The following is a 24799-nucleotide window of genomic DNA, read 5'->3' as shown; positions in this document are numbered from 1 at the left end:
ATGAAATTTCACATTTGAAGTGTTCCAAAACCACATGATTTCACATGTGGAAAAGCACATGTGAAGTGTTCCAAAACCACATTTTCATATGATTTCACGTGTAATATCCCATGTGAAATCATGTGGTTTTTCCTTAAGGTGGATGCCAGCCATCTGAATTTCCTCCTACACCACCAGGTCTGTGGCCATGACAGAGATTGGCCACATATTTATTGGCAAGAATCAATTTCTGCACTTCTAAAAGAATCCCAGAATCAAGATAATGTGTGTGATTCTCTGACAACACCAACAAACATTTTGCAGTGCTCAGGGAGACTTGATATTAACTGTGCACAAACACTCTCGGGATCTGAACTTGTAACATTTTGGTCAAGGCATTAATGTCTCAGCAGTGCCTCTAGATGGTTATTTGTTACCAAGAACATACAGTAACACCTTCTAGTTGTATATATTTGAGGCAAAGTGTAAAAATATATTCTTGGCAATATATGTATAGCCAATCACTGTTATTTCCACAGACCTGGTGGTGCAGCAGAAACTTCACATATCTAGCGACCGAAAGGTTGTGAGTTTAAATCCCAAATGAGGTTGAGTCCTAAGTAATCTAGGGGACCATGACACAATGTTATTTTATACCTTTATTTAACTAGGCATGTCAGTTAAAAACGTTTTATTTACGATGATGGCCTACCCCGGCCAAACCCGGATGACGCTGGGCCAATTGTGCGCCACCCTATGGGACTCCCAATCACAGCCAGTTGTGATACAGCCTGGAATCAAACCAGGGTCTGTAGTGATGCTTCTAGCCCTGGAACAGAATGTGAGCTAGACAAAATATGATTGGGGACCATGACTGATTGAATGAATGTAAATGATGCCTTTTAATGTCATTGATAATATTTTACATCTGGGTTTTCACCTATGCTTAAATATTGCGTCCCCATGTCGTCACATTTATTTCACATGAGATCATCTTTTCGCATGTGCTTGTATGTTGTCACTCAAGATCACATGTGAAATTCATGTGGTTTTTCCGTAAGTGGTGTGTGTGTGTGACCGCGAGCTTGTCTTCATACTCATACTGTTTCTCTTTCTGCTTGCATTTTGATTTGATATTTTGATGTGTGTACTTTCTGTAAATTACGTAACTCAGGGCTCATCTGTAATAAAGGTTCAATAAATCAATACTCAAGCTGGCAAATCTATCTGACCGTCCATCTGGTAATTTTGGGAATGATTTATTTTGTTATTTACAACCACTCACATTACATTTAGGAAATAAACCAGAGAAAGCTTTCATGTACTACTGTTTAACACGAACACACACACACACACACACACACACACACACACACGCATTCGTACACACGATAATAACTTAACATCATACAGCACAACTAGTTAATACGCAAAAAAAAAAGTTAAGAGAGAATAATAAGGAAGGAGAGAGTACACAAAATGATCCGAAATGGCATTCCAGCACTGCGGCGATGTACAGGTGGGTTGTAGTGTTTGAGTGGGAGTTTCTATTTGGTTTTCTTGGGAGTTTCTATTTGAGTAGTGCGTTGTGTCATGATCAGCACTATTGAGCTTATTTACTGTTGTGTAATTTTCAGGTCTTATTGTTGTTTGTTTCAACATGTACAGGAATGTTCAGTGACGCGAGTGCGCGTGTGTGTTTAGCGCAGGGGTTTCTTCAGGGCCTCATCCACCTCCTCCTCAGGACACAGGGCGTGCCACTGGGCCACGGGACGTCTTGGATTGGCCAGCATGTCTGACCAATGGCGGAGGCCCACCCCTGAGGCGCCGAAGCCGATCCAAACCTTCCCGATGGCGTCGTTGCTGCCCAGCTTGTCGTAATCGTACACCGTGATCAACACTTGGACTTTCTGCAAGAGGAAAGGGAAGAGTGGAGAAAGCGTCAAGTAATAAAAAAAAAAGTCAGGTGAAATCAAAATACCACCACGCGTACTGTGTTGTTCGACACACAGAAGGAAACGGCAGGAGAGTGCAATGTTCTAGAGAAACAGACGGGAGAGTCCTCAAACACAGGTCGCCCAACCCACAGGAAAACCTGTTATAACGGCCCCGAGATGTCTTCCTTACGGGAAGTTTGGTGTGCATACCTGTATTTGGCCAAAGGGGATCTCGAAGCTGAAGCTTTCGTTGAAGTAGGGGTTCAGAGTGTTCTGTTTGACTGTCGTCTTCTTCTTCTTCAGCCGCTTGCCTTGGTGCTGCAGCACCACTTTAACGAAGGGATCTGGCAGGAGTAGGCACATGGTAGAAAGGAATGTTAGTTAAGGAAAACAGAGGTCAAACAGAGGGTGAGCCAGGATGAAGAACACCGAGGACAAATGATTGTGCAGTAGATTCATGTGTAGTGTCTGCAACTCTGTAATGCTGCCAAGTGGCTCATGTTCAATTACTTCCAACAACATTTAGGCAACCAGATGTCATTAACAGGTCACAACGGGCTAATATTGGTTAGGAGAGTGTAATGTCATACGGCTAGTATTAACTAGTTGAGTTTAAAGCCACAGCATGGCTGGTATTGGTTAGGAGAGTGTAAGGACTAATAGAAGGTCACCTGACAAGCCTCCACAGTCCATCGCCTTCAGGTGCTTGGCCTCCATGATGTTGATGGTCAATTTACCGGCCGTGGGGACGTAGCGCAGAGAGATACAGATGTCCCCTAGCTTCTCTACCTGTGTGACCAGACAAACACACACAGGCACAAAGACAGAAAGATGTATTAAAACAGACAGTTCAATATAGTTTGATGTGCACAGACAGACAGACAGACAGACAGACAGACAGACAGACAGACAGACAGACAGACAGACAGACAGACAGACACATACAGGTAGACGGTCACAACTTGCAGACTTGTTTACGCTGCTGTGCGTTTTGTTGCCGATCTTACTTTGCTACCTGACGGTTTTTACTTTTTCATTACCGTATATTTTTACTTTTTCCCTCACTCAACTTTTTCACCCCGGAGGTTTTATCTGGACATGGTTCGTCAGGACTTCAAACAACCGAAGCTAAGTAACATTAACATGATGCCTTCTAATTGCAGTCGTTGTACTTATAATATACAGGAGAACGATCGCCTTACGGCAAGGATAGCTGTGCTGCAAGCCCAGCTTCAGACGCAATCGTTAGGCAAGGGTCATTTCAGTGTAGGAAAGGATGAAGCAGCGTCTGTGCCACGAGTAAGTACAGATAGTAACGTTAGTATAAACCCCCTCGCACGGTCCCCGCAGCCGGACAACTTTCTCATGGCTTCTGGAGGGAAACGCTGTAGGAATGCTCAACCGGTGTCGCTTATTCAGCCAACAGAAACTTTCAACCGGTTCTCCCCGTTAAGCGAGTCGGAGTCGGAGGCCGAGACTTCTCTGGTCTCTGCTCCTCTCGTTGTGGGGTCTGAGACGCCGACGGCTCCCACCACTAGCTCTGACAAATTGAAAACCCTAGTCATTGGGGACTCCATTACCCGCAATATTAGACTTAAAACGAATCATCCAGCGATCATACACTGTTTACCAGGGGGCAGGGCTACCGACGTTAAGTCGAATCTAAAGACGGTGCTGGCTAAAGCTAAAACTGGCGAGTGTAGAGAGTATAGAGATATTGTTATCCACGTCGGCACCAACGATGTTAGGATGAAACAGTCAGAGGTCACCAAGCGCAACATAGCTTCAGCGTGTAAATCAGCTAGAAAGATGTGTCGGCATCGATTAATTGTCTCTGGCCCCCTCCCAGTTAGGGGGAGTGATGAGCTCTACAGCAGTCTCACAACTCAATCGCTGGTTGAAAACTGTTTTCTGCCCCTCCCAAAAGATAGAATTTGTAGATAATTGGCCCTCTTTCTGGGACTCACCCACAAACAGGACCAAGCCTGGCCTGTTGAGGAGTGATGGACTCCATCCTAGCTGGAGGGGTGCTCTCATCTTATCTACGAACATAGACAGGGCTCTAACTCCTCTAGCTCCACAATGAAATAGGGTGCAGGCCAGGCAGCAGGCTGTTAGCCAGCCTGCCAGCTTAGTGGAGTCTGCCACTAGCACAGTCAGCGTAGTCAGCTCAGCTTTCCCCATTGAGACCGTGCCTGTGCCTCGATCTAGGTTGGGCAAAATTAAAAATGGCGGTGTTCGCTTTAGCAATCTCACTAGTATAAAGACCTCCTCCATTCCTGCCATTATTGAAAGAGATTGTGATACCTCACATCTCAAAACTGGGTTACTTAATGTTAGATCCCTCACTCCCAAGGCAGTTATAGTCAATGAACTAATCACTGATCATAATCTTGATGTGATTGGCCTGACTGAAACATGGCTTAAGCCTGATGAATTTACTGTGTTAAATGAGGCCTCACCCCCTGGTTACACTAGTGACCATACCCCCCGTGCATCCGGCAAAGGCGGAGGTGTTGCTAACATTTACGATAGCAAATTTCAATTTACAAAAAAAAAAACAATGACGTTTTCGTCTTTTGAGCTTCTAGTCATGAAATCTATGCAGCCTACTCAATCACTTTTTATAGCTACTGTTTACAGGCCTCCTGGGCCATATGCAGTGTTCCTCACTGAGTTCCCTGAATTCCTATCGGATCTTGTAGTCATAGCAGATAATATTCTAATTTTTGGTGACTTTAACATTCACATGGAAAAGTACACAGACCCACTCCAAAAGGCTTTCGGAGCCATCATCGACTCAGTGGGTTTTGTCCAACATGTCTCTGGTCCTACTCACTGCCACAGTCATACTCTGGACCTAGTTTTGTCCCATGGAATAAATGTTGTGGATCTTAATGTTTTTCCTCATAATCCTGGATTATCGGACCACCATTTTATTGCGTTTGCAATTGCAACAAATAATCTGCTCAGACCCCAACCAAGGAGCATTAAAAGTCGTGCTATACATTCTCAGACAACCCAAAGATTCCTTGATGCCCTTCCAGACTCCCTCTGCCTACCCAAGGACGTCAGAGGACAAAAATCAGTTAACCACCTAACCGAGGAACTTAATTTAACCTTGCGCAATACCCTAGATGCAGTTGCACCCCTAAAAATTAAAATCATCTGTCATAAGAAACTAGCTCCCTGGTATACAGAAAATACACGAGCTCTGAAGCAAGCTTCCAGAAAATTGGAACGGAAATGGCGCCACACCAAACTGGAAGTCTTCCGACTAGCTTGGAAAGACAGTACCGTGCAGTATCGAAGAGCCCTCACTGCTGCTCGATCATCCTATTTTTCCAACTTAATTGAGGAAAATAAGAACAATCCAAAATTTCTTTTTGATACTGTCGCAAAGCTAACTAAAAGGCAGCATTCGCAAATGGAGGATGGCTTTCACTTCAGCAGTAATACATTTCTGAACTTCTTTGAGGAAAAGATCATGATCATTAGAAAGCAAATTACGGACTCCTCTTTAAACCTGGGTATTCCTCCAAAGCTCCATTGTCCTGAGTCTGCACAACTCTGCCAGGACCTAGGATCAAGGGAGATACTAAAGTGTTTTAGTACTATATCTCTTGACGAACCACCCATGCTGTCTCTGCCTTGCCGGTTCCCCTCTTTCCACTGGGATTCTCTGCTTCTAACCCTATTACAGGGGCTGAGTCACTGGCTTACTGGTGTTCTTCCATGCTGTCCATGGGAGGGGTGCGTCACTTGAGTGGGTTGAGTCACTGACGTGGTCTTCCTGTCTGGGTTGGCGCCCCCCCTTGGGTTGTGCCATGGCGGAGATCGCTGTGGGCTATACTCGGCCTTGTCTTAGGACGGTAAGTTGGTGGTTGGAGACATCCCTCTAGTGGTGTGGGGGCTGTGCTTTGGCAAAGTGGGTGGGGTTATATCCTGCCTGTTTGGCCCTGTCCGGGGGTATCATCGGATGGGGCCACAGTGTCTTCTGATCCCTCCTGTCTCAGCCTCCAGTATTTATGCTGCAGTAGTTTATGTGTCGGGGGGCTAGGGTCAGTCTGTTACATCTGGAGTATTTCTCTTGTCTTATCCGGTGTCCTGTGTGAATTTAAATATGCTCTCTCTAATTCTCTCTTTCTCTCTTTCTGTCTTTCTCTCGGAGGACCTGAGCCCTAGGACCATGCCTCAGGACTACCTGGCATGATGACTCCTTGCTGTCCCCAGTCCACCTGGCCGTGCTGCTGCTCCAGTTTCAACTGTTATGCCTGCGGCTATGGAACCCTGACCTGTTCACCGGACGTGCTTGTTGCACCCTCGACAACTACTATGATTATTATTATTTGACCATGCTGGTCATTTATGAACATTTTAACATCTTGACCATGTTCTGTTATAATATCCACCCTGCACAGCCAGAAGAGGACTGGCCACCCCTCATAGCCTGGTTCCTCTCTAGGTTTCTTCCTAGGTTTTTGCCTTTCTAGGGAGTTTTTCCTAGGGAGTTTTTCCTAGCCACCGTGCTTCTTTCACCTGCATTGCTTGCTGTTTGGGGTTTTAGGCTGGGTTTCTGTACAGCACTTTGAGATATCAGCTGATGTACGAAGGGCTATATAAATAAATTTGATTTGACTTGAAAACATGCACCCAAAACCCAAACAGACTGTATTCATCCTTCCTCACCTCCTCTTTCTCTCCTCCAACCAGATCCCTCCATTCGTGGAGTGGCTGAGCCAGGTCCACACTGTTCATGGGGATGGAGATCTGCCCAATCACGTCGTGTTTACCAAAGCGATCAAAGTCAAAGACCTGCAGGACCAGAGTCTGACCGCCCAGCTCCTGGTAGGGGATCTGTGGAGGGACACACAGAACAGGGAGGAGACGGTCAGGACAGAGCGTTCTCGACTACAGAAACCTCAGTACTGTAAGAGCTTTTCTAAGGGTTATACATGTACACATGAATGAATACATCTCTCTATCGCCATCTGTTCTCCAGCACCACAGACTGACCTTGAAGATGAAGGTCTCGTTGAACACGGGGCAGAGGTTCTTGCGCTGGACTTTGGTCTCAAACTTCTTCTTCTTGTCTGGCAGCATGTAGACCTTGACATAGGGGTCTGAGGTGCCGCCCATGTCCATGGCTGCCAGGTTTTCAGCCTGCAGGATGCCCACGATCAGCTGGAAGAGGGGGCAGAGAGGGGGAAAAGGTCAGAGGTAAGCAATGGCCGTCAAAATATTTTTAACAACGTCCGTAAGAACTGAACGCGGTGACGATTTAGGCGGATTTAGGATTTAGATTCAATCCATATAGGGCTATTGCGATAACATACCTGAGATTTGACCAAACACAAACGTAACACTTCAAAACAATGGCACAGCGCTTCATCCCAAAAATGATTTTGGAGTGCTTCTGCAGTACACATCTCATTTGTCACATATATGCAATGTTTACCGGGATTCAATTCAAGCCGCATGATAGCGCAGTGCACTTAAACCGACTTTTAAATGTAAGAGTGGTTTAGTGGATAGAAAATGTCCCCTCTAAAGGCCACAGCTTAATGCTGAGCGGTTAAGAGGAAAAGGTCATAGGTCACTGAAGACACAAATAAGAGGTCAGAGGTTAAAGCTGAGATCTGAGCAGAGGTCAGAGAGCCTTTAGACGTGTCATTAGTCAGACACTTCACATCAAGGAGGTCAAATGTCAGGGAGGACAAGACACACATGCACACAAACACACATACGGACACACGCACACACACCTGGTTGTCAGTGAAGTTGTAGTCCAGGGTGAACTCCAGTTTTCCGAAATTCTCTTTTTCCTCCTCCTCTCCTTCCTTACCCTCTCCTTCCTTAATGACAGAGAACATCACATCAATCATTTATCACAGGTATCATTACACAGCCAATGCATTAGTCTCTCCCTTCACACAGTTACTGACGCTACATCTGGAAATCACCTCAGATAACTTCAAAACCAGTTGCAAATGAGGTACTTGAACCCATTACACCACCCACTATATTGCCCTCCCTCCCTCCGTCTCCTCTCACCTTGCCCTCCTCTCCTTCTCCGGCTCCCTCCTTCTTTCTTCTGCCTCGGCCTCCTTTCCTCTCGCGTACTTTCTTGGGCTTCTTGCCCTTGTTGATGCACTTCTTCCAGATACAGAAACCTAGACAGGCCACCAGAGCCAGCACCACCACCACTATGGCTCCTATTGCCCACATGGGCACTGGAGGAGAGACAAACATAGGCCTTATGTAGCCTTATGACATCTATAATACAACATACATTACAACATACATATAACATACATAAAATACTTATGTAGCCTTATGACATATATTATACAACATACATAACAACATGCATATAACATACATACAATACTTATGTAGCCTTATGACATCATTTAATACAACATACATAACAACATGCATATAACATACCTAAAATACTTATGTAACCTTATGACATCTATTATACAACATACTGTACATAGGCCTTATGTAGGGTTATGACATATACAATGAGTGTACAAAACATTAAGGACACCTTCCTAATATTGAGTTGCACCCACCCCCTTTTGCCCTCAGAACAGCTTCAATACGTCGGGCATGGACTCTACAAGGCGTCGACAGCATTCCACAGGGATGCTGGCCCATGTTGACTCCAATGCTTCCAACAGTTGTGTCAAATTGGCTGGATGTCCTTTGGGTGGTGGACCATTGTTGATACACACGGGAAACTGTTAAGTGTGGGAAAATCCAGCAGCATTGCAGTTCTTGACACAAACTGGTGCACCTGAGACTTACTACAATACCCTGTATTCAAAGGCACTTAAATATTTTGTCTTGCCCATTCACCCTCTGAATGGCACACATACACAATCCATGTCTCAATTGCCTCAAGGCTTAAAAATATATATTTTTTAACTTGTCTCCTCCCCTTAATCTACACTGGTTGAAGTGGAATTAACAAGTTACATTAATAAGGGATCATGGCTTTTTTTCTCTCCAAACATTACAAACAACAGTCAGGGGAATACAGACTATACATTATATAAAGACTTTGTAAAACAAACATTCGAAGGGATCCTAGCTGTTACCTGGATTCACCTGGTCCGTGTATGTCATGGAAAGTGTCCTTACTGTTTAGTACACATAGTGTATAACACAACATACATAGGCCTCGTGTAGCCTTATGCTATGGAATAATAACATCTGACATGTTATTGTGAGGAGGGATGAAAGGAGAGCAAAGACGATGGGGAAACAATATTAACTTACTTTTGATTTTATGATCTGGGAGAAGTGGAGGAAAAGCAGGGGATGAAATGAAAGAGAAGAAATGATGAGAGGACATTGTGTGAAAAAGAATTACACACACAGAATTAGCAATGAGTGTGTGTGTGTGCGTGTGTGTGTGTGCGTGTGTGTGTGGTGTGCGTGTGCGTGTGTGTGTGGTGTGTGTGCGTGTGCTCATTGTGTTCAGGGCTCACTTGGCATGTGGGTGAGTTCGTTGAAGAACTTGCTCTTCATGTTCTTGAACTGGTGATCAGAGTGGTGGGTGGAGGGAGGGGCGGGGCCTGGGGGTGGCTCTTCTCTCTCCTCAGCCGCCCGACGAGCCCGCGCTTGCACACTGGCCAATCGCATCGCAGCTCAACTAAACGGCAGAGGGGACAAAAGAGCAATCATTAAGAGCTGTGTAAGAAATATTTGAATATGCCATGAATTTTAAACATCCTGGTAAGTAAGTCGACTAGATAGGGTTAGGGTTGCGGCTAACCGACTCAGTGGCCTTGTGGTTCGGGTGTCCGCCCTGAGACTGGATGTTCTTAAATGGTTCTTTCTCAGCTCTTAAGGTTCCTTGGAGAACCTTTGCCCGTTAAAGAACCTTTGAGTTAAGTGTGGGGTCCTTGACCTGGCATCTACGGTTCTTCAAAATTCGAAAAGGTTCTGGAAATGTGTGGAAGCCTGCTAACTGTTTATTTTCCAATGTAACATTTCTAGTGTTGATTCAAGAGTTAAAGTTAAAGGAGTTAAAGGAAGGCCGAAACATTTCTGGTTTAGGATTTTTGTATGATTCTTCAAACAATCATCCCATTCATGGTTCTCTAGAGATCCTAACCCTATGAAATTGCTCTCAATAACCTTATTTGGTTCCAACTTGCACCTTTATTTTAAAGAGTGTACCCTGCTGAGTCATACCATTTTTTCCCGAAACATGGTAAGTAAGTTAACTGAGTCAATGCACCTTTGCTTGACACTCAGCTTTAAAGAGACAGATTGGTAGGTAAGGCCCTGTGACAGAATAGTGGCAACTTAACCAATTGCTTAATCAGCATTATTCTGTGAGTTTGGTGGACATAAGAAAGACAATAAATTGAGCTAATGTGTTCACTCAACAAACTTTGCTCACAGTAAGCTGAATGTATAAAAACTTGTCAAAATACAAATTCATGTTTGTCTTCACTGTAAAAAAAAAGCCAACTTAACTTAATCAGCGTTATTCTGTGAATTGGGTGGACTTCAGAAGGACAACAAATGTAGCTAATGTGTGAACGTTTGTTCACTCTACAAACCTTTTCTCGAAGTGAGCTGAATTTGAAAAAGCTTGGGTTAATTTACAAATCCATGTTTGCCTTCGGTAGGCAACACTGTATGTTGGGGTCAGCTGTATGCCCAAAGTTTGTGCACTCACAATCCTACTGCAGCTGGTTGCCTTATAATTCTACGTTGTATCAACAAACTGCTCGAAGATTACAAATGTACAGTACGTTTGCTCAAAACCACGGCCGTCGTCATATTTCCCAGCATGCTCTATTGCAGGTTGATTTTCAGAATTGTTTCAATATTTTTTTTGCATGTACATGAATTGGTTGATTACACAAACATAAATAAGATACATTTTCTAATCTAATTCAATCTGTTAGTAGTTTTGCACCTGTCACTGAGGTGGCTGTTCCAGTTTCTATGATTTTGGTAGTCTCAATAATCAATCTTCCTTACAGTCATTCTCAATGCAGGTTGCGGGTGATTAAACATTCCAATTGCTGGATATCCTCACTCTGGATTCCAATAGGAATTACACATCACTTTGCAAGTCAGCATTGAGGTTTGAATCAATGTAAAATTGTAAGGCAACCAGCTGCAATAGGATTGTGAGTTTGCTCAACAAAATGGCATTGACGTTGATTCAACGTACAATTGGAAGGCAACCATCTCTCGCTCTCGTGTTGACCCTTCATTAAAAACAAAGCCTAAGGGATAAGGCTTTGCCTTGGCTTCCAATCTGTCTCCCTCTAGCTCTCTTTCTATCTCTCTCTCCTACTTTGTGTGCGTATGTACTGACATGTCTGTGTAACTGATAGATACACACACACACACACACACACACACACACACACACACAACCACACACACGTCTGGAATGTCTACATATTAATGGTTTTAAATGTATGTAGATTGTGAACTATTTTTGTCTGTAATGTCTTTTTCATTATGTGTCAGACCCCAGTAAGACCAGCTTTCGCCATTGGCTTCAGCTAATGGAGAGCCTAAATAAAATAAAATCTCCCTGTCTGTCTCTCTCTCCTTCTCTCTCTATGATTTTTTTAGTCTGCTTTCCCCTTTCTCGCACCCATTATCCAGTTCCTCAATATATCTCTCTCTATATGTCTATTTTTCCTGTTTCCTCACACTTCCTCTCCCTTTACTTCCTGTACTGTCTCTCCCCCCCTCCGATACTAAACTTCCTACTCATCCCTCTCTTCCTGGCTCTTCTACATCCCACTCTCCTCTTGAGACTTTCTTCCCTCATCATCACCCGCTGCCTCCCTCTCACCACCCCTTTTTCTATCTCTCTCCTCCCTTCCATATCCCCCTATGTCGTTCTCCCTCCCTTTCTCCTCTCTTGGTTCATAGTGTCCATCACTAATCCCCCTGACTCCATCACAGGCTGGCTGTTGACAAACACACATGCATGCACATGCACATACACACACATACACATACTAACATGCACACAAGACCAGCTCTGTTACATATGCATATGAATACCTCCCTGCAAGGCTGCATTATGCCACACACACACTCCGACCCTCCAACATCTGCTGTCCTCCTCTCACTGTGCACAGACACGTAACAAGATTAATTGCCAAAGGTAATCCCCAAATCCCACAGCTTAACTAAATTAGGGACAGGTCAGTTCACTCTCTGCTCCCGTTCCTGTCCTATCCCCTACTATCCCTTATCCACCCTAAGCCACTACCATTAACCCCCACAACATCACCTGCTGTCACACAGACAGATCCCACCTAGTTATCCAAACCAATAATCACATTTCCATAACAATATCTGATTTGTGGCTTGTCAAATCAACCCGTTAAATCCCAACAGATAGAGTGAACGGCGCAGGATTAGTAAACACAGCTATGTGATGGTGAGTGAGGGGAGGCAAACATAAGAGGTTATAGACTGCTGGCTAATAGGCTTGTGACTTCACCAGTCAAGATCACACACACACATACGCACGCGCACGCACGCTAACTAGAGGTCGACCGATTATGATTTTTCAACGCCGTTACCGATACCGATTATTGGAGGCCCCAAAAAGCCGCTACCGATTAATCGGCCGATTTTTTTATTTATTTGTAATAATGACAATTACAACAATACTGAATGAACACTTATTTTAACTTAATATAATACATCAATAAAATCAATTTAGCATCAAATAAATAATGAAACATGTTCAATTTGGTTGAAATAATGCAAAAACTGTGTTGGAGAAGAAAGTAAAAGTGCAATATGTGCCATGTAAGAAAGCTAACGTTTAAGTGCCTTGCTCAGAACATGGGAACATATGAAAGCTGGTGGTTCCTTTTAACATGAGTCTTCAATATTCCCAGGTAAGAAGTTTTAGGATGTAGTTATTATAGGAATTATAGGACTATTTCTCTCTATACAATTTCTATTTCATATACCTTTGACTATTGGATGTTCTTATAGGCACTTTAGTATTGCCAGTGTAACAGTATAGCTTCCGTCCCTCTCCTGGCTCCTACCTGGGCTCGAACCAGGAACACATCGACAACAGCCACCCTCGAAGCAGCATTACCCATGTAGAGCAAGGGGAACAACTACTCCAAGTCTCAGAGCGAGTGACATTTGAAACGCTATTAGCGCGCACCCACTAACTAGCTAGCCATTTCACATCGGTTACACCAGCCTAATCTTGGGAGTTGACAGGCTTGAAGTCATAAACAGCGCAATGCTTGAAGAATTGCGAAGAGCTGCTGGCAAAACGCACGATAGTGCTGTTTGAATGAATGCTAACGAGCCTGCTGGTGCCTACCACCGCTCAGTCAGACTGCTCCATCAAATCATAGACTTAATTATAATATAATAAACACACAGAAATACGAGCCTTAGGTCATTAATATGGTCGAATCCGGAAACTATCATCTCGAAAACAAAATGTTTTTTCTTTCAGTGAAATACGGAACCGGTCCGTATTTTATCTAACGGGTGGCATCCCTAAGTCTAAATATTCCTGTTACATTGCACAACCTTCAATGGTATGTCATAATTACGTAAAATTCTGGCAAATTAGTTCGCAACAAGCCAGGCAATGAACGCAAGAGCAGTGACACAATTTCATGTTAGCAGGCAATATTAACTAAATATGCAGGTTTAAAAATATATACTTGTGTATTGATTTTAAAGAAAGTCATTGATGTTTATGGTTAGGTACATTGGTGCAACGACAGTGCTTGTTAAATCATTGTTAAATCATCACCCATTTGCCGAAGTAGGCTGTGATTCGATGAGAAATTAACAGGCACCGCATCGATTATATGCAACACAGGACACGTTAGACAAACTAGTAATATCATCAACCATGTGTAGTTAACTAGTGATTATGTTAAGATTGATCGTTTTTTATAAGATAAGTTTAATGCTAGTTAGCAACTTACTTTGGCTTCTTGCTGCCCTCGCGTAACACGTAGTTAGCTTGCCATGCAGGCTCCTCGTGGAGTGCAATGTAAGGCAGGTGGTTAGAGTGTTGGACTAGTAACCAGAAGGTTGCAAAAACGAATCCCCGAATCCCCCCTGAACAAGGCAGTTAACCCCCGTTCCTAGGCCGTCATTGAAAATAAGAATGTGTTCTTAATCTGACTTGCCTAGTTAAATAAAGGTGTAAAAAAGAAAATCGGTGGCCAAAAATACCGATTACCGATTGTTATGAAATCTTGAAATCGGCCCTAATTAATCGGCCATTCCGATTAATCGGTCGACCTCTAACGCTAACACACACCCACACAAGCACACGCACAGTGCGGTGAGACGGAGGTTAGCTTGGTTGAGTAGCATAGGGTCGGCCACCACTTCTTACTCACCGTGGCACGCTCCCTTAAGCTGGTCATGGTGGCTGAATGCCGGGATTCAGGGCCGGACCTTACTGATTAGATACTGGTTAACAGGTAGATCACTGTGTCAGTGGTTTTCATGCCTGACTGGCCACTCTGTTGGAGGGTTCTTTTTTCTCTTCCGGTCTTGGCAAAAGTCACTGTTATTCCAAGGGTTTTAGGGTCACATAATAGTAAAAGCCTTTGGATTGGTTTGTGCTGGCCAAGGTCATTGGAATAGGCCTAGCTAAACATGCTACTGGTTGATTCTATTGGGCCATAGGCAGTTAAAGTTCTGTGATGTAGTCCAGATAAAATAACCTCTTTAAGAATTTGGATGAATGAAATCATGTTGGAAAGTGCCTATCTAGATTCAGTTATACATTTGCAAAGGTCAGGGATGCAAGGACTTTTATTTATAACTAGGCAAGTCAGTTAAGAACAAATTCTTATTTAGAATGACGGCCGACCCCAGCCAAACCTGGACAACGCTGGGCCAACATTTTAGTTTTTGCCCTAGCACTACACAGTGACCTGATTCAAATAATCAAAGCTTGATGATGAGTTGATTATATGAACCAGGTGTGTAGTGTTAGGAAAAAACAAAAATGTGCACCCCTTGGGGTTCCCAGGACCACGTTGGGAAACACTTCAGTAGGCCTATCCTGGGCCATCTGTTACAGGTGGTAATATCCTAAAACCAATCCCAAACTGATTCCTCACCCCTAATAATAGGCACATATTGACACCATTCTGCAAACCTGAAAGAATTGGATGTCTGTCAGGGATATGGTTAGCCCTCAGGTAACCTGGTCCCCAAGCTACTGCAAGCTGCTATTGTTTACACCCATCCAGCTGTCTTTAAAAAAATATACATATTTTACCAAGCAAGTCAGTTAAGAACATTAAGAACAAATTCTTACTTACAATGACAGCCTACTGAGGAACAGTGGGTTAACTTGAGGGGAAGAACCACAGATGTTTACCTTGTCAGTTCGGGGATTCGATCCAGCAACCTTTCGGTTATGCTGGCCCAACGCCCTAACCACTAGGCTACCTGCCTCCCCAAAACTGTAGGGGGAGGGACTAATTTTGGGATTGGTGATTTGGCTTATATTTCCATGGGAGCACAGACCAGACACAATGCAAAACAAGTAGGCACAAACATGGGAACTGAGGACAGTGTAACGCGCTAGCTAGCGGTGGTAAAGAGATGACAGGAGAGGTGAACAGCTGGCAGCGGGATTTTGAGAGGGTTCAAGGCTTAGTACCAATGCGGTGAACTAAAGACAGTTCCATTATGGTCAGGATGCTTATGGCTGACTGTATGGCCCTCTCTATTGTGCGAGTCAGTAAAAAAAAAAAAGTTGACCATCTGAGACTGGAGTGCACTGTCTCATCTTCATCATCACCATTGTCATCATCATCAAGCCTGCATTGTGCAATGCGCATGCATGGTGCACGCTATAACCAACGTCATAGAAGTACATCTCCTCCAATGTGGTACTTTTGGCTCCACTAACAGATACAACTGCAGGATTTAACGGCTTACCAAGCAAACATGGCACAAGACACAAATGTACCCGTCCAAAATGATTAAAACCCCAAATAGGCGCCAACTTCTTCATATGGGCTGGTTGTCACGCACGCAGGGAGCTTTGGAGGGGGGGGGGGGGGGGGGGGGGGGCGGACATTAGACATATGCACACACAGAACATCAGAGCTGAGGTAGCTATAGTAAAATAGCTGTTTTTCACCTAATGAAAGTAAACGGATAAAAATACATTATCAATCCAATTAAATAAGTGTCGCCAACTTTGGACCAGTGGAAACGGCTAAGCACCTTATGCGTAAAGGCTTGGATAGCGATGGCTCAGAATATGGAATAGAATGTGAATGGTAGGCTACCCTCTCAAGTATTAATTCAAAGCAGCAATAGCGTATGTCAGTTAAGAAATATGTTCATCAGATATGGCAAATATTGTGCCCATCAACCGGTAACACTGGACGTCCCATTCACCATAACCGCTCGCTAGCAGATTTACCGAGCATAGCATAAGGGTTTGAATGACCTCTAGGCCGTCTAATTATACACTTTTAAAATGCAGTGTGGAGTATAGGCTACCCCGTGAACATACACCAACAGAACTCACCCGATTGCAATCCCCAATTTAAACCCAAACGTCTTCCTTTTGTTAACGATGAATTATGGACTCCGTGTTGACAGAACTGTTGCGCTGCAGACCACCCCCTCCCCCAGTCGCGTTCTCCCTCCCCCTGTCCGTTAATCTTCCTTAATATCGCTGTGCCAACTACTTATCATCCACTTCATAAACCATTGGTCACTCGCTCTCGAAACGCATGTAAAACACCAAAACCCGACTTCACTCAAATTAATCTTTCCATCCACATCTGTTTGGCTATTATTTCTCACGTGCAATGCCTGGAAAAAACTATCCATTGCTGTGAAAGAGAAAACTACTTCGAAGGCCATTTGTCAGTCTGGGCTTTTTCCCCCCTTGGTCTATTGTCATCCTGTGTTATGGTTCATCTTCAGACTGTGTGAGCGGTGTGAATACCGTAAAGAGCCCAATTTATTGATACGCAGTTTCAAAGGATGTCTGGTATCATGTATATATTTAAATTGTATTATGCATGTAACATACGTTTCCACAGACCACCATTTGATCTAGTAAATGTGGCTCTCATTTCACTCCGTTATGGCCCTAGAGTTGACGGTTGTTTTATGGGCCACGCATTAACCGTGACAAGATACGGTAATGGCGCCACTCTGTGTTCATCAGAGGTAGTGTCCTTTAAACCTCAAGTCACCTTTCCCCATTTTATGACCCTCGAAGTCACTGAAGGCCTACAATTGTCAGTATTATCGTTTAAAAATATATATAAGTACATGCACACTGATGTAGACTTTGGGCAACCAGCATTTGAATTAAACAAAGTGAATCCAGCTCAAAATATTTCATTCTTCAGATTCAGTGCAGATTAAAAATGACTAGTTATACTAGTTATACACTTAGTGAAAAAGACCCTTGTTTGGAATTGAGCTACTCAGTAAGCGCAAACACCAGAATAAACTGGTACATCCATTACTCAAAAGCAACAACTTTTGTGATCTTTTTACTTAATTGTTTCACAAAATGCATTCCCTCCCAGTTCAACACTCGCCCTCCTTAAAGATGCAGAGGAAGCAGGATAGAGCAGAATAGCCAGGAGTCCTGGTCTGAGGCTGGATGCCGTAGCCTGGGGATGGAAGTGGTTTAGCTCTGGTCTCCCAGGGTGTGCTTGTCAAACAGGTACTCTGCCATCTTGTTGTTGACAGCATCCATCTTGGTGAGGTTGGTGATGTGGTCACCCAGCTTCTTAATGGCCTCCACCTGCTCATTCAGGTAATGGGTCTCCAGGAAGTCACACAGCTAAAGAGGGAAAACACAGGTCAGACAAGAGAATAACTACAGACTATTGTAGATACAGTAACACACAAGAGCCTGGTGGTAATGGCATAAGGGCAGCTAATTCAATGAGGTGTTTGCAGCTGTCCAGCTCCTGCATGAGCTGCATTGTGTGTATAGTTTGCATCCATGCATCTGTGGACTATTGTGTTTGTGTGAAGAGGCAGGTCACACAATCCTATGTCAGTTATCAGAGCTACAACAACCTGATCATCTCCTGGGACAGAACCTGTATTCTATGTGATATATACATGTGATGTGCAGTTCCAATATAACTTACATGGGGGTCAACCTTGTCAGAGGCAATCTTGTGCAGGTCCAGCAGGGCCTGGTTCACATTCTTCTCCAGCTGCAGCGCACACTGCATGGCCTCCAGCCCATTGCCCCACTCATCACGATCTGGCATAATAACACACTACTGTGTAGAGCAAGAAAATTGTCCCCTTGGTAGCCAATTGCAGTCTCCTTACCATTGAAGTGTAGGTGAAGGAGGAAAACATCTCCATGTTGATCATCCGGTCGATGGCAGTTTTGCAGTCGCTGTGGTAGTTCTGGCAGATCTGAGACTCCATCTTGGCAGATTTGTTTATTATTTTATATCAAACTGAACGGTACAAAAATAAAGTTTCTTAGACTATTTTACTATTACAGTTCAAGCACGTGTTAAGTTATAAATCCAGAATGTTCTATAATGCGGGACAATGAAGGGTTCCGTTCAATCACTGTTGAAGCAAGAACTTCTAGATTTGTCTACCCACAGATGTGAATAGTGACGGGTCGTTCGCAAACGAGTCGGCTCTTGTAGGTAAACGTTGGAAGCCGGCTCTATTTAAAAAATGAAATAAAAAATAAAGATATGAATAATCAAAAGATTTAAATGAATAACTAATTCAAAGAACGAAAACATAAATAAAATAATATAGGCCTAAATGCTCAAGCGCACACACATTCGTTCTGACTGTCTGCTCAGACTAACAGCTTCACCTGTTGTTCCTGTCAATCAGACACGCAGTGTCAACCAATGAACCTAAGATGCGTGAGGGAGGGCCGAGCCAACTCACTCACAGTCACACACTTAGCAGCCGAGGACAGAGAGGAAGGACAGCTGTGAAAACAACAGCTGGAAAATGAATCGGAAGCACAGTAGCATTTCGATGCATTTTAATAATGTAGACAATGTTAGAGCACAGTGTAGAATCTTCCAAAACACATTCTCATATAAAGCCAGTTCTACGCACAACCTACACCGGCATATGAGAACTGTGCACCCAACTGTGAAGCTAGCTGTAGCGGAGCTTCGAGAAACTAGCGGGCCTGCTAGTGATAGTGGTGGAGCCTGCACCTCCACACGTGGAGATGTATCCACTCAGTCAAGTAGGCCTACTCCGAGACCCACAGCAACGCAGTCTTCTATGGACCAGTTTATACCAAAGTCTATGTCTGTAGCAAAACAAGGCCAAATTGATATTGCATTGGCTAAAATGATTGCCACTGATTTCCAGACATTTTCGATTGTGGGGGACAGAGGTTTTAGAAATGATAGCAATAGTATAAATCCAATATACAAAACCCTTTCAAAATCACTTATTCCACAATTGTACGAGAGCACAATTGAAAAGAGTTCAAAAAGCTACTGCAGTTTGCCTTACCACTGACTGCTGGACATCAAGGGTAACCACTTCTTACACGTCGGTTACATTGAAGATTTTTCGAAGTCTAGCTGTCTTCTGGACTGCTTTGAGTTCAGCGACAGACACACCTCAGAGAACTTGGCAGAGGAAGTGTTGAGGGCCAGAGAATGGCAAGTAGATGGAAAAGTGGTCTGTTGTGTTAGCGACAATGCAGCTAATATAACCAAAGCCATGAAAATGTTTAAATGAACCCATCATCCATGTCTTGCCCACACAATCAACCTGATTGTAAGAGATGCTCTGAAGGTGATGAAGCCCACTGTGTACAAAGTGAAAGCAGCTGTGGAATACTTCCACAGGAGGACAATAGGTGCTGAAAAACTCAAGTCTACACAACGCCAGATGGGGATGCCTCAGCTGAGGCCTAAACAAGACTGCACTACAAGGTGGAATTCAACATTTTATATGTTGAAGCGGTTTCTTGAGTCACAGGACACCATCATATCTACCCTGGCAATTGTCAGTGCACCTGTTGATGCTCTGACCCAAGAGGAATGGGAGGTGGTGGAGGTGGTGTGCAGAGTCCTGGAACCCTTTGAGCAGGTCACCGTGGAGATCAGTGGAGAGAGGTACAGTAAGCAGTTATTACTACATCATTATTTAATTCAGTATTATATATGTATATGAGCAGTAGATGAGAATGTAGTATCAGTAGACAAAACATGAACCTGAACTAATAAGTTACTGTTCTCTCTTTTCAGCTATGTGACAGCCTCAAAAATGATACTCCTGTCTAAGGGACTGCAGCAAATCACAGCCAGCCGCTAGAGAGAAGCAAATGTAACCACAGGACATGTGACAGAGTTGATGGACACCCTATGTTCATCAATGGACAGAAAGTTCCACAGAATGGAATATAATCACGTGCTATCAGAAACCGCTGCACTTGACCCCAGGTTTAAGAAGTTAGCCTTCAGTGATGCCTGAGCGATTGATGAGGCTCTTCAAAGAATAACCTCAGCAGCAGGGAGGGACAGCCCAGCAGTCAGCTGGCTCAGGCACCAGGGCAACAGGAAGAAGAGGGATCAGATGGAGCAGAAGCACCAGCAGTAGTGCCACAAACGTCTGCTGTTTGGATGCTGTTTGACGAGAGAGCAACTGGGGATGCAGCACGAAGGAATCCCTCAGCAGATGCCATAATGGAGGTCCGATCCTATTTGGAGGAGCCCCTCCTCCAAAGATCTGCAGATCCTCTGAGCTGGTGGAAGAACAAGGCCTCTGTCTACCCACGGCTTACTAAAGTCATGACAGGGAGACTGCATAGTGGCCACATCCGTTCCCTCTGAGAGGGTCTTCTCGAAAACGGGACAAATAATTACTGAGAGAAGAAAACGCATCAGCCCCTCGAAAGTGAGGCAGCATGCATTTCTGAACCCAAATCTCTCATAAAAGCAAAATATGGTCAGCATTGCTGTGTGCTGCTGGTTATAACATGGTAATAAAGAAGAGAGAGAAAAGAGGGACCAGTTTAATGTTTTTAGTGGGATGCTGCAGTTTTGCACATTGTTATTTATTTTTCTTTGATATGGTGCAATATTCTATTGTTATGCTGTTCAGATTGTATTCGTTTTGAATTGTTACATTTATATGCACTTTGTTTATATCACGGTTGTCATTGGTAGAGGACCAAAAGGCAGCAGGTATGTGTATGCTCATCTTGACATTTAATAAATTCAATATGAACACCAAAATAACAAAAGAACGACCGATCAACAAAACAGTCTGGCAAGGCACAAGGCTAAACACAGAACAATCTCCCACAAATGACAAACACACCCTAATATATGCGACTCTCAATCAAAGGCAAATAGACAACACCTGCCTTCAACTGAGAGTCCCAACCCCAATTAGCCAAACATAGAAACAGACTCACTAGACTAAACATAGACTACAGGAATATCAAACAGTGCCCAAACACCCCGGAATACTTAAATCAAATGCCCCTTCAACAAACACACCACCCCGAACCACATAAAACGAATACCCTCTGCCACGTCCTGACCAAACTACAATGACAATTAACCCTTATACTGGCCAGGACGTGACAGTTTATATACATTAAAAAAGTTATACTTTAAATGCAAATGTTTAATGGCATTCTTTTTCATAACAAACCAATGCATTTTTAACTACATTGAGGTTAAGGTAGTGTATGATTTCATTTAATAATTTAATTAGAATTGTTTTAACACCAATCATAGTCAAACTATCACAAACTGTTTGACTTGAAAAAATAGATATATATATTTTTTTTAAAGAGCCGTTTGGGAGCCAAAAGAGCCGGAATGCCCATCGCTAGTTGTGAAATGTAAGGAGCCTTGTTCGCTGCATTTACAGTTCCAAACGGAATGCGTCAGTGAAATCCACCCTCAGGAAATAGGCGGATCATTTGATAATGATCTCGCTCAAACACATGACCTGAAGAAATCAATGTTTGTTACAAAGTAACATTTTATTGGCAACATCTAAAACAGTATCAACCAAAAGCAGTGCTACAGTTTAAATACAGCTGTTATTGTTGCAAAATGTGTGTATTATATCCTTAGAAGGAAATAGTGCTAATTTGGCAATTATTTCTGATAATAGGCTAATTGAGAAATAGCCTAGGTCTACATTTTATTTAGGCTATTAAAGGAATTGAACTTTACTCCTCTATGGTTGTGACGCAGTTCTGTAAACTTCTGTTTCATTCTCTAAGAGCACATGTTGCAATAGCACATGTAGCTTAATTATGTACCTTTTCCAGAATGCAGTCAAAAGAAAAACTGTAGGGCTTATCACACTTTTTCATATAAGCTAAATTTTCAGTATGAGGTATGGGAATACAGTAGTGGACAGAGACAGATATGATGGCTTTTGTAGAAATGGTATTTGATGATACACCTTTCGGTTTCAAATGACATATTGTCGTTGACAAATGGTATATCAAAGTTGATTACATTAGTCTCCAAATAACTACACAGAATCAGTAGCTACACACATCCAACAATACATAGGTTATTAAGCTAAAACTGTGAAGTGGAAAACTTTTTACAGCTAATGAAAATCAAAGACTACAGTAATAAAGTAACCTTCCTAACAACTTCAGTTCACATGACCTGATCTTCCACAACTGTTGACAGGGTGCTTTCAGGGTGCTGGGTTACTGTTCAATATATCCATGTAGTTGCAACATCACTGGTATTCATAAGAACTAGGTCTTCTGGGGCAGTATGTAAAATTGCTGGCTTAGGATCAGTTTTGCCTTTTAGATCTTAATGAATAATATCCTGATCATACATAGACCGATTCCCACTAATTGACCGTGACTGCTTCTTTTTACCAGATTGTTTTGTGAAAGGGGTAGGTGGTAAAAAAACAAGGAAGAATAAAACCCACCTGAAGACCTTGTCATGATTCCTGCATTTATACAGACCCTGTAACCAAAATACAGGTATCAGGTCTGTGTGAATGGTTCTCTGATTATTTGTAGGTCAATTCATTAACATTTCCATTGTTTAACACATCCCTCATTTGATGCAAACAGCCCCCATGGTTTAACAACACCCCCCTGCTCCCACCCCTCCCAATTTGCCAGTTACCCGCTGACATGTATAAAAAGTGTATACCTGCAAGAAAGTGGTAAATTAGGGACGGTTTGAAATGGCGTCATATAAACATTGCCTTATATTTTTTTTATACAAGTAATGTACCCAAGAGTACGTGGACAGGGAGGACCTGATCCTAGATCATCACTCCTACATTTTATACGGCCCCTAGTCTGTCCTGGCCTAATATGTATGGTAGCACCTCTACTCCAGTTGTCCTAACATTTAACCCAAAACAGGCTCTATCAATCAGGCTCTACGATCTAGGTTTATTGTTTGTTGAAAAATGATAAAGTTGCTTCAAATGGGGGTAAGGGTCTTTGAACATAGATAGCCCTTGAAATGTGTGCTCTCAGTTTGACCAATTCTTCTAGGCTGAATCTCCCGTCATAGCGTAATGTTTTCATTATTAGTGCAAACAAAGTTTTGGAGACAATGAGACGAAGCCTCTTCAGACTGTTGGGAGTGACAGTAGACTTATGCTTAAACCGATGATACTAAAAGAGCTGTGGACATACTTGGCATTCCTTTTTTGTTGTTGTGAAAAGTCAAGCATATAGGCCTAGTTATAAATCCTTACACTGACAGTAGGTCTAGTCTGTGGGCCAGGAGAGATTGTAATCCATGGTTCAGGTCATGGGATTGAGATTGAGTCATTTTCATAGTATCACAAAGGGACAAATGTCCCTGTCATTTCTGTCACCTCAACTGTTGCTAGTCAGCAGCAAACCTTATGAACTGTTGTTAGTCAGCAGCAACCCTTATGAACTGTTGTTAGTCAGCAGCAACCCTTATGAATTGTTGTTAGTCAACAGCAACCCTTATGAACTGTTGTTAGTCAGCAGCAACCCTTATGAACTTTTGTTAGTCAGCAGCAACCCTTATGAACTGTTGTTAGTCAGCAGCAAACCTTATGAACTGTTATTAGTCAGCAGCAACCCTTATGAACTGTTGTTAGTCAGCAGCAACCCTTATGAATTGTTGTTAGTCAACAGCAACCCTTATGAACTGTTGTTAGTCAGCAGCAACCCTTATGAATTGTTGTTAGTCAACAGCAACCCTTATGAACTGTTGTTAGTCAGCAGCAACCCTTATGAATTGTTGTTAGTCAACAGCAACCCGTATGAACTGTTGTTAGTCAGCAGCAACCCTTATGAATTGTTGTTAGTCAACAGCAACCCTTATGAACTGTTGTTAGTCAGCAGCAACCCTTATGAATTGTTGTTAGTCAACAGCAACCCGTATGAACTGTTGTTAGTCAGCAGCAACCCTTATGAACTGTTGTTAGTCAGCAGCAACCCTTATGAATTGTTGTTAGTCAACAGCAACCCTTATGAACTGTTGTTAGTCAGCAGCAACCCTTATGAACTGTTGTTAGTCAACAGCAACCCTCACTCATTCTAAGTTACCTTTGTTTTAGCAGAAGGCCAAACATAGCATTAAAACCCTGGTGACCTGTGTTAAGTTGTTAAAGTCATGACCGAGTCTATCATGTGACCAGCCACACAAAGTTATAAACAGAAGTGATACCGATACAGTAAATGATTAACCATTACGAAACTCTTTCTATTGAAGTTCTTAAGGGTGACACAGTGTTTTTAGTCTGTACTTTTCCCCCTCCCCCTCTCTTCCTATTGCTTCCTCCCTCCCACTATTATTCCCAGGGGCGCAACTTTGGTTTTAGAAGTGGTAGGGACATATACAGTTGAAGTCAGAAGTTTA

At 43.1% G+C, this 24799-nt stretch overlaps 1 protein-coding gene and 1 pseudogene across 2 annotated transcripts; both read right to left on the bottom strand.

The window, feature by feature from the left end:
• Window positions 1-1201: 1201 nt before the first annotated feature.
• On the bottom strand, window positions 1202-16590 carry syt5a (synaptotagmin Va). Of its 2 annotated transcripts, XM_029727177.1 has the most exons (10): window positions 16483-16590; window positions 9419-9582; window positions 9207-9221; window positions 7971-8149; window positions 7682-7771; window positions 6933-7100; window positions 6606-6773; window positions 2588-2705; window positions 2127-2260; window positions 1202-1889 (listed from the first exon to the last, which is right to left on the bottom strand). In XM_029727177.1, the coding sequence occupies exons 2-10, from the start codon at window positions 9570-9572 to the stop codon at window positions 1680-1682; spliced, it is 1236 nt and encodes a 411-aa protein (XP_029583037.1). In that variant the 5' UTR covers window positions 9573-9582; window positions 16483-16590; the 3' UTR covers window positions 1202-1679. The 2 variants fall into 2 exon arrangements, with proteins under 2 accessions (XP_029583037.1, XP_029583038.1); XM_029727178.1 differs by lacking the exon at window positions 9207-9221.
• A 1013-nt stretch (window positions 16591-17603) lies between these two features.
• On the bottom strand, window positions 17604-18405 carry LOC115170849 (ferritin, middle subunit-like; annotated as a pseudogene).
• Window positions 18406-24799: the final 6394 nt, after the last annotated feature.

This window comes from Salmo trutta, chromosome 32 (assembly GCF_901001165.1).
Source record: "Salmo trutta chromosome 32, fSalTru1.1, whole genome shotgun sequence".
NCBI lineage: Eukaryota > Metazoa > Chordata > Actinopteri > Salmoniformes > Salmonidae > Salmo > Salmo trutta.
Note: the sequence above shows the minus strand (reverse complement) of the source record. Positions and strands in the feature narration are given on the sequence as shown.

Excerpts from the sequence above, each read along its gene's own strand:
- syt5a (XM_029727177.1), bottom strand. The coding sequence starts at position 9,572 with ATGCGATTGGCCAGTGTGCAAGCGCGGGCTCGTCGGGCGGCTGAGGAG. Across the intron at positions 7,772-7,970 it reads GAGAAGGAGAGGAGGGCAAG|GAAGGAGAGGGTAAGGAAGG; the intron begins GTGAGAGGAGAC and ends TCTGTCATTAAG. Across the intron at positions 7,101-7,681 it reads ACAACTTCACTGACAACCAG|CTGATCGTGGGCATCCTGCA; the intron begins GTGTGTGTGCGT and ends CCCCTCTTCCAG.